Below are 17,310 nucleotides of genomic sequence, written 5' to 3'. Positions count from 1 at the left end.
TTTAAACCCCAAGTCCTCACCTGCAGGGGCAAAACTTCACAAACAATGAAACTGCAACAGGTGTCTGTCTGTCTATCTATCTATCTATGTGTTCCCCTCCACCCTCTACCTCCCCCTTCCCTCTCGATTTCTGTCTATCCAAAATAAAATAAAATAAAATAAAAGATTATCTCTAGCAATAAAAAAAAAGTTTTCTCCATTCTAAACTTTAAATATAAGTTGGGTGGGAAAAATAGTCAGTGCAAACCAAGACTCTGTATTGTTGAAAAGGCAAAGAGGTGGCACAGTGGGTAGTGCTGGATTCTCAAACATGAGGTCCCAGTTTGACCTCAAGCATTGTAACACGTGCACTCAACCACGTGCTCCACCACCCGGCCCCTTAATATTTCTTAAAGATAACCCACTACATGATCTCTTTCCTGAAGAAGAGGAGAGGAGGTTGGAAGAACAGAAGGAGTTCAGGGAATCAGGCAGTGGCACAGCGGGTTAAGCGCACGTGATGCAAAGCACAAGGACTGAAGTAAATATCCCAGTTTGAGCCCCCGGCTCCCCACCTGCAGGGGAGTGGCTTCACAGGTGGTGAAGAAGGTCTGCAGGTGTCTGTCTTTCTCTCCCCCCTCTGTCTTCCCCTCCTCTCTCCATTTCTCTCTGTCCTATCCAACAACGACAATATCAATAACTACAACAACAGTGAAAAACAACAAGGGCAACAAAAGGGAAAATAAATAAATAAATATTAAAAAGTTTTTTTAAAAAAAGGAATTCAGTCTACTTTGGTCGGGGGGATACTGGTACTTTAGTGATAAGCATGGCATAGTAACATCATTAGAAAGAGGTGACATTGTATCCCTAGAAAAATTACTACTGGGGCCAGGTGGTGGCGCACCTGATTGAAGGCATGTATTACAATGCGCAAGGACACAGGTTCGAGCCCCTGGTCCCCACCTGCAGGGGGAAAGCTTTGCAAGTGGTGAAGCAGTGCTGCAGGTATCTCTCTGTCTCTCTCCCTCTCTATCACCCCCTTCCCTCTTGATTTCTGGCTATCTTTATCCAATAAATAAAGATTAAAAAAATTTTTTTTAAGAGAGTCGGGTGGTAACGCAGCGGATTAAGCGCATATGGGTTAAAGCGCAAGGACTGGCAGAAGAATCCCTGTTGGAGCCCCCGGCTCCCCACCTGCAGGGGAGTCGCTTCACAGGCGGTGAAGCAGGTCTGCAGGTGTCTATCTTTCTCTCCCCCTCTGTGTCTTCCCCTCCTCTCTCCATTTCTCTCTGTCGTATCCAACAACAACAGCAGTGGCAACAATAACAATAACAACAACAATGGTAAACAGCAAGGGCAACAAAAGGGAAAAAATAGCCTCCAGGAGCAGTGGATTTGTAGTGCAGGCACCAAGCCCCAGCAATAACCCAGGAGGCAAAGAAAAAAAAAATCAAATGAAAACAGCTGATTTTGGGGGCAGGGGTAGATAGCTAATGGCTATGTAAAGAGACTTTTATGCCTGAGTCTCCAAAGTCCCAGGTTCAGTCCCCTGCACCCCATAAACCAGAGCTGAGCAGTGCTGCTTTGGTAAAAACAAACAAAAGCTGATTCTTGAAAAGATTAACAAAATTGATAAACTTTTAGATAGACTAAACAGGAACAAAATAGAAGAGATGCACATTCCTCATATCATGAAGGAAAAATAGAGGAGACCGCTATAAGTCTCATAACTAAGTCAAGGGTAAGAGGAATAGCATGTTTATTTAGTTTATGACAAAGAGAGAAAGCAGAATACAGTTCAGGTCTGGCATAAGGTGGTACCAAGGATTGAACATGGGGCTTCTGGGGCCCCAGGCATGCAAGCTGCTACTGTAACAGGATGGGCCCTAAAAGGAGTATCATAAAAAACGTATGCCGGTGGAGGGTAGATAGCATAATGGTTATGCAGACAGACTCTCATGCCTGAGGCTCCAAAGTCCCATGTTCAGTCCCCCACACCACCATAAGCCAGAGCTTAACAGTGCTCTGATAACAAAAACAAACATAAAAAAAAAACTTATGCCAGCAAACTTAACCTATATGGCTGAAAATATTATTTGACAGCAAATAAACTAAATTGGCAACGAAGAAGTAGAAAATCTACCTTTAAATCTATTAAAGAAATTTAGCAGGGCCAGGTGGTAGTAGTACACCTGGTTAAGTGTTCTGCACCTGGTTAAGCGCTCACAGTACAGTGTGCAAGGACCTCGGTTCAAAGCCCCTGGTCCCCATCTGAAGGGGGGAAGCTTCACAGTAGTAAAATATTGCTGCAAGTATCTCACTTTCTTTCTCCCTCTCTATCTCTGCTTTCCATCTCCATTTCTCTCTCTATGCAAAAAAAAAAAAAAATTTAAAAAAAGGCGTGACTTCTTTTTTTTTTTTTTGCCTCCAGAGTTATTGCTGGGGCTTGGTGACACCATGAATCCACTGCTCCTGGAGGCTATTTTTTCCCGTTTTCCCTATTTTTTTATTTATCTATTTTTTTAATCGTTGTTGTGGTTATTATTATCATTGTCATTGATATTGTCATTGTTAGATAGGACAGAGAGAAATCGAGAGGAGGGGAAGACAGAGAGGGGGAGAGAAAGATAGACACCTGCAGACCTGCTTCACCACTTGTGAAGCGACCCCACTGCAGGTGGGGAGCCAGGGGCTCGAACCAGGATCTTTATGCCGGTCCTTGCCTTCAAGGTTCTTTGCAGTTACTTTTTTCCTTTTCCTTTCTTCTTCTCCTTTTCCTACTACTTCTTTAATAGAAATGGGGACAGGGGAGAAGGGAGAAGGATTACTTCCATACCGTGTGTGCGGGAGGTCTGGGAGCCTGAACCTGGGTCCTTGCACATGGTGATATGTGTGCTCTACTGAGGGGGCCACCACATTGTCCCATTAATTTTTTTAATCAAAAAAATTTTTTTAAATATTTATTTATTCCATTTTGTTGCCCTTGTTGTTATATTGCTGTAGTTGTTGATGTCATTATTGGATAGGACAGAGAGAAATGGAGAGAGGAGGGGAAGACAGAGTGAGAAAGATAGACACCTGCAGACCTGCTTCACCACTTGTGAATCGACTCCCTTGCAGGTGGGGAGCCGGGGGCTGGAACCGGGATCCTTACACAAGTCTTTGTGCCTTGTGCCACCTGCATTTAACCAGCTGTGCTACCGCCTGACTCCCTATTATTATTATTTTTTTCTACCAGAGCATTGCTCAGCTCTGGTTTATGGTGGTGTTAGGGATTAAAACTGGGTCGGACCTTTGGTACGTCATCCATGAAACTCTTTTTTTTTTGCATAAAAACTACATTTTAGGGATGATCTCACTCATAAGCAGAAGTTGATAAACAAGATCAGAAGAGAAAACACTGAACAGAACCTGGACTGGAGCTGGTGTATTGCACCAAAGTCAAAGACTGGGGTTGGGTGGGAGGGAGGGTTCAAGTCCTGGAACATGATGGCAGCAAAGTACCCAGTGGGGGTTGAATTGTGATGTGGAAAACTGGGAAATGTTATGCATGTACAAACTACTGTATTTACTGTTGAATGTAAAACATTAATCACCTAATTAACCCCCACCTGCATTTTATAACCATTATGCTATATCCCCAGTCCCTATGAATTTTTTTCAAGTGAGTATATTCATTTGAACCTTCTGGGCAAACTCAATTTGTGAAGCTCAGGGACTTATTGGCTTCTGCCTTTACTATAGACATCTAACAAAAATTCTGCTTTTGCCTCTGCTTGCAGTGGGGCAGGGGTGAAAGATAGGAGCTGATCATGGCTCTCCTTATGGAAACCCACTCAAGTGAACAGTCATCAGGCAGCTGTTTATGAGTCTACAACAAAGCAATAATTCACTAGGGTACAAGAAGAACAAAGAAATATAACAGTTCTCCTTCAATTGTAAAAGTGGGGAGGGGTGTGCTGTTGCAAGCACTCCAAATACATCAGCTCAGAGAGGTTTACAGGAGAAAACACAGACAAAAGTTTAAGCCAGAAAGCAGCAATTTTGATTATTTGCATACTGTGAGATCCTTACAGGCAGATATGATTTTTACTTTTTTTTTTCCTGCAAGGGTTTTGCTGGGGCTTTGTGCCTAAGTGATCCCACAGCTCTTGATGGATTAATTTTTTTCCCAGATAAAGGATGAGAGATAAAGAAAGAAGGATAAATAGTATAATACCATTCCATGGTTTGTGAAGCTAACCTCCATTGTGGTAAACTGGGATCTACCAGGTAAACTATCTCTTGGACCCTGAGTTTTGCAGATTTATGACATCTGGGTGGGTATACACCAGACAGCTTTGTACAGAAAAATAAATCCAGGGGAACTTGATGCTAGGGTACTTATTCTTTGTCTTGCTGCATTGACTAGGGACACTCAGAAAAAGAGAATTCTTAGACTGTGAGTTTCCTTGGGAAGCAAGAATTGGTTCTTTTCTAGAACACTTTAGCTCAAAGTAGAACTAAACAAATAACGTGACAGCAAAATCTCAAAGCCCACAGAGTGAGCATCTCTTCTTCCACTGGTTGCTTACAGTGACTTTTCTCTCCAAGATAACCTGAATCTTTCTCTAGGGCACAATCATCCCATATAATTATTTGGAAATAAGCCTCTAAAAGGTGGACATGAATCTCTTTGGATGAAGAAGATGATGCCCATTAAAGGTGACTGGTCCCTTTATACAGAAACACTCTATAAATAATATGCAGAAGTTTGTTGTGTTTTTTTCTTCCCCTCTTTCTAGTTTCATCTCATGTACTTCAGGACCAACTCAGTTTCAGAACCAATTAAGTTGGCCAGCTCTCCCAGTTCAACCATGTCTTTTGAACCTGCTACCAAAGGGCTCTCTGCTGCCCTGAGAGAGATTTAGTGCTCTGACAAACTAGCTCTGCCCTTCAGCAAGGTGGACCAGATAATGAACCTCACAATGGGTGATTAGTGAGAGGCCATCAGTTGGTTAAAGGAGTGGTAGCAGTGACTTTCTTTAATTTCCCTGGGCAGTTGCCTCACCTCTCTGACTTTATTTGGTTGAAACCCCTGAAGCCCCAGGTGAAGCTTTCTCTGCACTAATTACAGATTGAACATGCCCAAGTCCTTACCCTGCACAAGCCAGGCATCCAATCACACTAAGAGGTGGCTAACGTCATGGTGGGGTGGGAAAGGACACATAAATAGCATATCAGGCCCTCGCTTTCTCTATGGCTTATTGCAGGCAGCTTACTCTGCTCAGCGCAAATCAAGAGGCAAATGTCTCATCTTCCCTGCCTGAACTTTCTTTTCTTGGAAGTACATCACATCTCACAGGAGGATGGTAAACCCTGCCTCTGTCCCTAACTCAGAATTTGACATGAGTCTCTGCCTTGCTGTCAGGTCACTAATTTGCCCTTCTTAATGGGTGGCATTCCTTAATAGAAAGTCCACTTGTGGGCTACCTACTGTTTGTCTTAGCTGGATTTTTTTTTTTTTGCCTCCAGGGTTATCACTGAGGCTCAGTGCAATCTACTGCTCCTAGAGGACATTCTTTCCATTTTGTTGTCCTTGTTGTTATTGTTGCTGTTGTTGTTGTTGGATAGAACAGAGAGAAATCGAGATAGGAGGGGAAGACAAAGAGGGAGAAAGATAGACACCTGCAGACCTGCTTCACTGCTTGTGAAGCGACCCCACTGCAGGTGGGGAGTCTGGGGCTCAAACTGGGATCCTTACACCACACCATGTGCTCTTAACCCACTGTCCGGCCTCCTGGATGGGTCATTTTTAAGATCACAACATCCTTGGAACAGTATTACTGTGAAAGGTGAAAATACTGTTATGGTATTGAACTAAATCATTTCCAATTAAAACAGCTGATAATACAGAAAAGAGGTTTGTCTAGGGATGCTTCTGGTTTCTTATTATTACCAGAGTGGTGAATCATGTTTTTCCCAGAATATCTTGAAGAGTTTTTCCCTCTTGGGGAATAGGTCACAGTGGAAATAAAAGTTCCCAAAGATATTTTTAGGAGGGAGGAAGTGGCTAAAGAACAAACTTAAGAGAAAAAAATGTTGTATATATTTTTATCCAATAACAAGGGTAAAAGATTCCTTCTTGGAATTAAGAAAGCAAGACCTGGGAGTCGGGCCATAGCACAGCGGGTTAAGCGCAGGTGGTGCAAAGTGCAAGGACCAGTGTAAGGATCTCGGTTTGAGCCCCCCGCTCCCCATCTGCAAGGGAGTCGCTTCACAGGCGGTGAAGCAGGTCTGCAGGTGTCTATCTTTTTGTCCCCCTCTCTGTCTTCCCCTCTTCTCTCCATTTCTCTCTGTCCTATCCACAACGACGACATCAATAACAACAACAATAATAACTACAGCAATAAAACAACAAGGGCACTTTGTGCCACCTGCCATGTGCATTTAACCTGCTGTGCTACTGCCTGACTCCCCTAAATTCATTCTTAATTGGAGGAGATGCTGACAGTGGCAAAGATGAATAACAAGATGAGATCCTCACTGATGACCTCTCCATTCATCCAGGCTGGTTGTGGGACATTAATTTTGAGTGTACATTTTGTTTTTGCCAAGCGTGTGTGTGAGAGCAGAAACAGATCAGAGCACTACCCCTCCGTTTATGACATTTGTTTTGTCTTCATTTTATATAGCATCCGGGCTCACATATGTAAAGTATGTGCTCTACTGCTGAGTGACCTCCTGGCTCCTATAATTTGTTCTTATACTTTAAGACAAAATGAGGGGGCCAGGAAGTAGTGTACCTAGTTAAGTGCAAATAGCACAAATAGCACAAGGATCCCGGTTTGAGTCCCCAGCTCCCCACCTGCAGGGGGGAAGCTTCACAAGCAGTAAAGCAGGTTTGCAGTATCTATGTCTCTCTCCCCCTCACTATCTCTCCCTCCTCTACTCTCTCAATTCTCCCTGTCCTATCCAATTAAATGGGAGGAAAAAGGGGGAGTTGGGAGTAGCGCAGCGGGTTTAGCGCACGTGGCACAAAGCATAAGGACTGATGTTAAGGATCTCAGTTTGAGCCCCCGGCTCCCTACCTACAGGGGAGTCACTTCACAAGCAGTGAAGCAGGTCTGCAGGTGTCTGTCTTTCTCTCCCCCTCCTCTCTCCATTTCTCTCTGTCCTATCCAATGACGACTACAACAATAAAACAAGGGCAACAAAAGGGAATAAATAAATATTTAAAAAAATAAAAAAAGGCAAGCCACTAGTTGTTCCTTTCTTTTTTCTAGTTGTATAAATTATTTATCTTTTCAACAAATTTCTCAAAAAGATTTATTTTATTTATTGTTTTCTATTTAAGATTTATTTTATTCACACACACACACACACACACACACACACACACACACACACACACACACACACATCTCATGCTTCCATGTCCAGAGCTATACCACCTCCTGGGCTTCCAATAAACTTAAGAAGAAAAAAAAAAAGTTTATTGCAGGAAATAGCTCACCCAGTAGGGCATGTGCCTTATCATGTGTGAAGCCTCAGGTTCAAACTACATGGAAGTACTTGGGTGCCGGGAAAAACTCTATGGGTGGTGAGAAGTGCTTGGCACCTCTCCCAACTCCTTGTCTCTATCTGAAATACAAAATAAAAAACCACATTTGCTTACATAATTGTTAATGAGAGAAAGGAAGAAAGGGAAAACCAGAGCATCACTCTAGCATATGTGATGCCAGGAATCAAACTAGGAGCCCCCTGCATGGAAGTCTCTTGCAAGATACCACTGTGTCACTTCCCAGGCTTCGTGTACCCATTTTAAATCCAAGATAATGTCTTCCCTATCAGGGCCTCTGATAGTGCAGCTCACCCCCTGGCTCAGGTAACGAGAGTGGCGAGTCCAGCAGAACACAATCCAGCTGACACATAAGCAGACCATCTCAAGATGCCCTAGATAGAACAGTCATTTTCTGAGGTTAGACAAATTGTAGGAAATTCTTCCTCTGTGTCTTTCTTGCTTTAATGAAGTCAGTGAAAACAAACAAACAAACAAACCTAGCAACTTAAACCTCCCAAAAATGTTTCTCCTTGTCAAACAGGTCGCCTGAAATGCCAGAATCTAAACAAAAGCAACAAGGGAGGAGGGGAGGTCAGAAAACACCTGTGTCACATGCTTGCACTCAATCGCAGTTCCCACAGCAACCAGCGCTCAGAGCTGCAGAGAAGCAGCGCAACACTACATGCTGTAGGCAACCGCCTGATTCCTTCCCAGCTTCTTTTTTAGGGCTTAGTTTTATGACTGGTAGTGACCAGAGCACCTGTCTGTTCTAGCACGTGATGGTGCCATGGACTGAACCTAGGGCCTCTGGGGCCTCAGACATATAAGCCCTATGCTTAACACAGATATCACTCTTACCTGCTCATAAATTCTTTTTTCATGTGCTAGTGGGGGATTGACTGTGGGTCCTCTCTCACAGTAAAGTGTGAGTTCTATGGATGAGCTATTTTTGTTTCCTATCTTCTTTGAGAGAGAGACATCAGAGCACTGCTCCACTATCTATGGAGGTCTCCCAGTGCTATCTATGATGCCCCCTTTAGATGCAGGGACTTGGACCCTGGGCTACAAACATGGTCAGGCACAGTCTACTGGGTGAGCTATTTTCTGGCCCTGAGCTGGTACTATTCTAAGAAATGTCACGACAACTTCCTTCCTTCCTTTTTTTAAACATAGTTTCATCTTTTTAAAAGGTTTTTAAATGTTTATTTATTTATTCCCTTTTGTTGTTTTATTGTTGTAGTTGTTGTTATTGATGTCATTGTTGTTGGACAGGACAGAGAGAAATGGAGAGAGGAGGGGAAGACAGAGAGGCGGAGAGAAAGACAGACACCTGCAGACCTGCTTCACCACTTGTGAAGTGACACCCCTGTAGGTGGGAGCCAGTGGCTCAAGCTGGGATCCTTACACTGGTCCTTGTGCTTTGCGTCACCTGTGCTTAACCTGCTGCGCTACCGCCACACTCCCTCTTTCCTTCTTCCTTTTGACAGATCTTGTGATCCATTTCTAATGTGATATACTCAGTAATAACAGGAAATTTTTTCCTACCTTGAAAGGCAGAAATAAAGAGCAGGAAATATGAGTTAGCTGCATTATTCACAATAGCCAATAAGGGAAAGCAACATAAATGCCCATTGAAGGATGACTGGATAAAAAAGTTATAGCTGCAGTTAAAAAAAAAATGATATTGTATCCTTTGGAACAAAATGGATGGAACTAGAAATGATTACAAATAGTGAAGTGAGGAGGTGAAAGACAACTAGGGGATGGTTTTGCTCATATGTAGAATATAGATCACTGAAACATATAAACTTACACACATGAACTTACACACACATCGTCTCTAGGGCAAACGCTAGAAGAAGTGAGAATGATGGTAGTTATGGTGGGGGGGGGAGGTACAGAACTTTGGTGATGTATGCAGTGTGGAACTAGATACCTGCAATCTCTGACCTCTAAAATCACTTTTAAATCACTAATAATTTCCGTAAGAGGGTAGGATAGGACAAGAAGGAGGACCCCTTGAGGAGCTCGTCCACTTATCATCCAGTTAGAATGCCCTTAAAACATCCAAACCCAATACTTAGCCTTAAATAGCTCCCATCAATGTTTATTTAGTACAGACAAAATGGTCACTGGAGGTTATCTCTGAAACACACATTGTGTGAGTCAGCTGTCCTCCTGGGAGAATGACAATTAGGAGAAGGGCCTATCAAATGCTTCTACTAGTGATGAGTTTATTCTTACCAACAACCCAGACTGGGGAGAAAAAACAATTAAATCTGCTGAGGGTGGGCAAGGAGCCTGATTTTTTTTTTTTTTTAAGTCTTACAGTTCTGTAAAACCTAGAGGAAATAAACAGAGTAAGCAAGTTGTTGTCCAGTTCCTGAGAGTTTATAAATGGAGACAGAGAGACACAGAAAGGCAAGATACCAGAGCACCTCTTGACTGCTCGTGAAGCTTCTCCTGCATGATAATCCTATGTGGTGCCAAAATCTTAAGCCCAGGTGGAAAATGTGTGTAGTTTTCCAAGGCCCCCAGGAAAAGTGTTTTTTTTTAAATTAATCTTTCTTTTAAAAAATATTTATTTATTTATTTATTTATTTATCAGAAAGACAGGAAGAGTGAGACAAAGAACTAGACATCATTCTAGTGCTGCTAGGGACTGAACTTGAGAGTCCAATGCCTTATCCACTGCATCACCTCCTGGACCATAATCTCTATTCATAAAGCTATGCAAAATACAAAAGAGGTCAAAATGCCTTTATCAAACAGTCCATGCAAAACAAACAAGTAAAAGACCCTAAAAATCAAAGAATTACATGTAAGAGCTAAAACAATAAAACTCTCAGGAGAAAACAGGAGAAAAGTCTTATGACATTGAGTTTGGCTATGACATCTTACACATGAAACCCAAAGTTCAAGAAATAAAAGTTATTCACTGAAATTAAAAAAAAAATGCACACAAGGTAAACTTTCAACACATTAAAAATGCAAGCCATATAATGGGAGCAAATATTTGCAATTTGTATGTATGATGAAGGGTTAATATCCAGATTATAAAAAATCTCCTAAAACTACCCCCTCAGTTAAAAAATAGACAAAGGAATTGAATAGCTGTTTCTCCAAAGAAGCATAATTGGCCAGTAAGCATGAGAAATAATACTCAATATCAATCATCATTAAGGAAATTGGTGGGGGGCAAAGGGATGCTTAGGGGGCTAAAGGTGAATAATGGTTTGGGTGGAGGGGGGATAAAGTGTGTTGACCCCATCTTGGAGAGATGTGGGACTGTATGTACCCCTATGACAACAACAGTCTTGTAAATCAGTATTTCTTCAATGAAGTAATAAAAATCATTAAGGAGATGTAAAACAAAGCCATAATGAGATGCCACTTTGCATTTAATATGACAGTTATCAAGAGAAAGAGACAGAGAGAGAAGAGAGAATCTCAAACAGCTATTTGTATACCAATGGTCACAGCAGTATTATTCACAAATAGTCAAAAGGTGAAAACTAATTACCCAAACACACACCAGTGAATGAATGAATGAATGAATGAAAAAAATGTGACCTATGCATATAAGGAAATGTTCAGCCTTAAAAAAGCTGAATACATGCTATAACATAAATTAACATTATGCTGGATGAAATGACTGCATTTATATGAGATAACTAAAACTGTCAAGTAAAGAGAGAGAACAGTAGTTACCAGCAGCAGCAAAGAGGAAAAACAAGTAGTGTCTAAGGGGTATAGAATTTCAGAATGGAGTGATAAAAACGTTCTGGAGATGGATGGTGGTGATGATTGTACAACAATGTGAATATTCTTAATGCTAGTAAGTTGTACACTTAAAATGATTCTAAGGATGAAGTGCATTTTAACACACACAAAAAGAGTCAAAATGACAAGCTGCACAGTCAAGCTCAGACAAACATGACACCTGCATATGCAAAATAAAAGTGCGTATAATTTATTACAGCAGAAAATGCATAGCCAGTCATGCTGAGGTTTTAGCTGACTGAAAAGCTTCGCCCTCCAAGAATGTGGAGAAAAGGGAACATTGTTAGTAGGAATGAAAACTGGTACAGCCCCTATGGAAAACAGTTTGGAAAGTCCTTATGCAAATAAAAATGGAAATGTCTTATGATACAGTAATACCACTCAAAAAAGACATGAAAGAGCTAATTTGAAAGGATATATGCACTCCTATGTTCATGGCATTACTTATCGAACCAAAATATGGAATTAACCTAAATGTCCAATGACAGGTGACTGGATAAGGAAATTGTGGTAAGTGGCGGCAGATAGCAAAATGGTTATTGTGGTGATGCAGTATACCAGTGACCATGGATAGAAGTCTCGACACAGTGCTGACATCAGCCTTGGCAACAGAGTATATGCAGTGGTCTGCACAGGTGCATGGTGGACTGTGGGCGGATCCAGTCTGTGCTGGTGTACAAAGAAAAGCACAGCCAGCCAGAACTCTGACTCTTTGGCTGCGGCTTCTTCTCCTGGTCAGAAGCATCTTGGCGGAGGTGCTCCAGGCATCCATCTGCCACGGCTACTTCTCCTGGGAACTGAACATGTGTGACTCTGCTAGCCAGTAAACTTTTAGACTTCTCTATAGCCATGAGCAACCTTTACCAAAGCTGATAATTGTTTATCTTTTTTTAAAAAACTTTATTTATTCATTGGATAGAGGCAGCCAGAAATTGAGAGGGTAGGGGGAGGTAGAGAGGGAGAGAGACAGAGAGACCCCTGCAGATAGGGAGCAGGGGCTTGAACCTGGGTCCTTGTGCACTGCAATGTGTGTGTTCAACCAGGTGCGCCACCACCTGGCCCCCGATAATTGTTTATCTTATGGAACTAAACTTCTGATAACTATACTCAAACCTTATGGACCTAGTATACTCTTAACCCTTGATAAGTACTTATTTTGTCTTTTACCTGTTTCACCCTAATAAACCTTGTATTGTTTAAACCAGTTCCCAGCCCCCAGCTCCCACTGTGAAGCCACAACAGCGTCCAACCAAAACCCTTTTTAAGTTAAATTACAAAAGGTTATGTAGAGAGACTTTCATGCCTGAGACTCCAAAGTCTCAGGTTCGATTCCCTGCACCATTATAAGCCAAAACTGAGCAATGCTCTGGTTAAAAAAAAAAAAAAAAGGAATTGTGATATATATATATATCCAATGGAATACTACTCTGCAATTAAGAAAAGATGAGACTGTCATTTGGGACAAAATGGATGAAACTGAAGTGATTATGTTAAGTGAAGTAAGCAAAGAGTAATGAACAACTAATAGTTTTGCTCATATGTTGAATATAGATTACTAAAACAAAGGAACTTGCAAACAACAACAACAACAAAAAAACAACATGGTAACCAAACCATCTCTTAGACTTTGTGGGAACTATTGTAATGGGGGCAGGCACAGAACTTTGGTGGAGGGTGTGGTGACTCATAACACCATGTGTGGGTGTGCAATTATACGCTTGAAATCTTATAATTTTGTAAAACACGGCTAAATCACTAACAAAAGTGAAAAGGAAAACAAAAGAAAAGCTTTGCTCTTCATGAAGCCAATAAGGATTAAAGTTTAAAATGTCATCTATCTTCTGGACAACTGAAAAGAAATCACAGTGTGAAAGACTGGGTGTTCTAAGCTAAGCAATGATGAATTTACAAGCCTTACACTGACATGCTTCAAACAGAGGCTAGAATGTACTGAGGACTCTCAGAACTCAAATATTCACAAGCCTCTTGCCAGAGAATATGGCAGGCAGATCTGCAGATTCCATTCTTATTTGTTATTTTACTAAATGCTATAAACTTCAGTTAACACATATTCATGGTCTTTAAGTTTTATTTTAGGAGTACTTTATAATTTACTTGGGAATTAAGTTCATGATGTTTATTTATTTATTTATTTATATTTTTTGCCTCTAGGGTTATTGCTGGGACTCTGTGCCTGCACTATGAACCCACTGCTCCTGGAGGCTTTTTTGTTTGTTTGTTTGTTTTTACTTTTGTTGCTTTGTTGTTTATCATTGCTGCTGTTGGATAGGACAGAGAGGAATCAAGAGAGGAGGGGAAGACAGAGAGGAGGAGAGAGAAAGATAGAGACACCTGCAGACCTGCTTCACTGCCTGTGAAGTGACCCCTCCTGCAGGTGGGAAGCTGGGGGGTTCAAACCAGGATCCTTATGGATCCTGTTTTGTGCTTAACCACCTGGATTGTGCTTCATACCATGTGTGCTTAACCACTGCCCAGCCCCCCATGATTTTTTTATCTCTACTTTGCTGCTAACAACTGCAGGGCTCCATTGCACCCCTGAAGTAACTCTTTAGTTTTGTTTCTTTTATTTTGTTTAAAGATCTATTTATAAATTAGAGAGAAAACAAGAGCAACATCCTGATATATGCAGTGTCAGGGATCAAACTTGGAACCGCATGCCTGCAAATTCTGTGTTCTAACCTGCTACACAACCTCCTGGACCACAAAGTTAGCTCTTTGGGAAGCTGTGAATACACTTAGCATTGAGTGGTATTAGCATTAATAATCCTAAGTGAAGAGAGAAGTGCTCCAACACATTCTGTAGATTCACGAGCCAGTCAAATACTTCTAATCTGATAGTGCTGAGGATAAAACTAAGTATACCCTAATGCTGTCATTTAGCACCCTTCAAAGTCAGAGGAAAGAAGCAACTACTATTTTGAGCGCAATTTTGAAAAGGATCCCAAAATAGTATATCACCCTCCCTCCAGTCCTTGAATGAAAATAGAAGTAGTGAGTGTACAAAAACTCCATGAGAGCAACAACTGCACTTAGATTATTCAACACTGATCACCACTAACCCACACCACACTTTGTATATAGCAGGCATATAATACAGATGCTATCGGGATCATGGGAAGACAACCTCACTGTGTCTTGGAAACCTACCTCCCCAGAGCTCTGCCCCACTAGGGAAAGATAGAGACAGGCTGAGGGCATGGATCAAAACCCATGTTCAGAGGAGAAGCAATGACAGAAGGCAGAATTCCCACTTTCTGCACCCCAAAAAGATTTTTGGTCCATACTCCCAGAGGTATAAAAAGTAGGGAAGCTTCCAATGGAAGGGATGAGATATGGAACTCTGGTGGTGGGAACTATATGGAATTGTACCCCTCTTATCCATAATCTTGTCAATTATTATTAAAGCACTAATAAAAAACAAAACAGAACAAAGCAAAAATAATTTTGAAAGCTGGTACCCCCTTCTCTATTTTTGAACAGGGTTGAGTACTCTCCCTCTGCACGGAAATCACCTCATTTCTGGCTTGTGGACTCTTTGAGAGGCACTTTTATCACTTCATTTAACTTTGAGAGAAGTTGGAGGGGGAGGAGGAGGAGGACACGTGCTTACTAATCATCCTTTTCCAGATTGCCTCCTGCGCCAGAATGGATTTTATTATTGGTCTGTGGCTGCAACTGCTGTAGAAAGATTTCAGCCTGACCTTCCCAAGCTGCTAGGGGATGAATGCTGCACGTGGCTGACAGGGAAAATCTCTCTTCCTCCCCTTCTAAAGCTTTCATACTAACCAAAGCTCACTGGGATAGGAAAGTCACCCTTTTACTATATAAAACTCAAGATGTTGAATTTGTTGACATTAAATGATATAGTAAAACTGATCCGGACTGATCTAACAGGAAAGAGACAGTGTGTGTGTGAGGAGAGGGCAGCTCACAGAGGAGCAGGAGCATCAAAGAACAGGACTCGGGACTGCTCCACAGGCAGAAAAGGAAAAAAGAAAAATGAAAACCATTTCTATATAACATTTTAGATATGAGAATGGATTCTCACAGCTGGCCTCACAAAAGAGAACAAATATGTCAAAGGGAACAACTGAGTCCAATCCATCTGGATGAGGAAACAGTCACTGGTGGGAATACAGAAAAGCTTGTCTATTAGGAAAAAGACTAGTTTGGTGCCTCATTGGGCAAGCTGAATAGCTCTTAGAAACATAGACACACATGGCACACCATAGGTTTTGCCCGTAAGAGGTTCAGTGAGGGCTTACTGTGATGTACTGGCTAAAAAGGAAAGCTACCTTTTTTCTTTTTTACTGACTTGGAGTCTCCTACTAGACTCATACCTTATGAGTACCCCGACCCTTCCAATTGGAGAGTAGTATGGGAAGGAAGATAGATTATGCTATTGCAATGTTTCACTTTGTGCTTTTTGGTTTTAGGACTCAAGAGTCTTATTCTGAAACAGCAGGTACAATTCCATGCCATGTTAAAGCCCCATCTATATTTTTAAATAATGCAGAGCAGAGTGCAGGCACATTGGGAAAAGAGGAAAATTAGGCCAGACTCAAGGAAAATAAACACATACACAATGCTAAACACATCATCTTGAACTCCATCTACTTCACAGAAAAGCCTGCTTGAAAACAACTGCTCAAGGCAAATAGAACTCAATTACTAAGGAAAAACTCTCCCGATTTGGGCTCATGAAGGAGCTCAACAGTCTCAGATTAAGATGAACCTAAGGCTTTTTAAATTGATGGGTTTCATCAATTTCTCAGCTCTCAGTTCTTATTTTCAAAAATCAAAATGAACTCAGCCTAAAATTAAAAAGAGAAATGACTTATCACCCACTCTAAAATGATAATTCACCAATCTTTCACCTACTTATCTTCTATATAATTAAGCAAACCTGGAGAGAGAGCACACAGCAGAAGCCATCACTCTATTTAAGCCATCACTATTTAAAGTTCCATCAACAAATCCCTTCTTAATTCCTCTAAGCAACCTGGCTCCTGCCACTCCCACCAGAAGCTCAGTTACAGCATCCCTCTAGATGGCAACTACTTGATCTGAGCCACTAGTAAGCTCCCTCTGGGAAGACCAGTGGCTTACCTGTTCCTCTGAGAGTTGGGATATGTGGTTCACAGCAGCATAGGATTCAATTTTTGGATTAAAGTGGTTGATGATGGCTCTGAAAAAGAGAATTAATATTAATATAGCACCAGATGGAAGAAGAAGATAAGTGAGTTTGAAACAAGTGTTGAGCATCCTCCAGTTGAGAGCACCAGTGCATGGGAGTGATTATGAGAAGCTGACGTCCTTAGTGAATATGAGGTCAGTGTGTATGGGGTGGGGTGACAACTCTGAATACTTTTAATAACTTATTAGAGGATAAAATCAAGCATGTTTGCTCTGCAAACAGCATAGAAGAAGAAAAACCTGAAACCTCATAAGAAGCTCTCACACACACACACACACACACACACACACACACACACACACACACACGCACACACTCGAAGGTTCAGATAATAAAAGGGGTCCTAGGGGCCGTCCACTAGAGGGCCCTGGTGTTTCAGTCAGAAAAAAAGTAGCTTGCTTTTGACTCAGAATAGGCAACTCAAGTGAAACTGGGCCAACATGTAGACCAAATACAGTTTCTGATGCAGCCAAGCTTCATGCAAGTCTAAAACCAAACTTTATAACCGTTAGCATCTGATATATTTTTTCTTTTGGTACCAGGATATTGCAATACATATCTTCACTCCCAGGCATTTTTCATCCTTTTTATTTCAGGGAGAATGTGAGACAGAGGAAGAGACACCACAGCATCTCTCCTCCACAGAGCTTCTCCCAGTGCCATGGTACTCACATTTAGTACCAGGGCTCAAGATCCAATCAGTACGTCGTAAAGTATGTGGTTTGCTAGGTGAGTTATCTTTTGTTTCCTGAATCTAAAATCTTACTTTCAGTCATTGAAACCA

The 17,310-nt window shown here is 41.5% G+C and overlaps 1 protein-coding gene across 2 annotated transcripts in view; it reads right to left on the bottom strand.

The window, feature by feature from the left end:
- ARMH3 (armadillo like helical domain containing 3) overlaps positions 1-17,310 on the bottom strand; it is a 258,857-nt gene that overhangs the window by 18,324 nt on the left and 223,223 nt on the right. For both annotated transcript variants that reach the window (XM_060171444.1, XM_060171445.1), the window contains exon 24: positions 16,439-16,517. In XM_060171444.1, coding sequence (XP_060027427.1) covers positions 16,439-16,517 — 79 coding nt within the window. The remainder of the gene's footprint in view (positions 1-16,438; positions 16,518-17,310) is intronic.

This window comes from Erinaceus europaeus, chromosome 14 (genome assembly GCF_950295315.1).
Source record: "Erinaceus europaeus chromosome 14, mEriEur2.1, whole genome shotgun sequence".
Taxonomy (NCBI): Eukaryota; Metazoa; Chordata; class Mammalia; order Eulipotyphla; family Erinaceidae; genus Erinaceus; species Erinaceus europaeus.
Note: the sequence above shows the minus strand (reverse complement) of the source record. Positions and strands in the feature narration are given on the sequence as shown.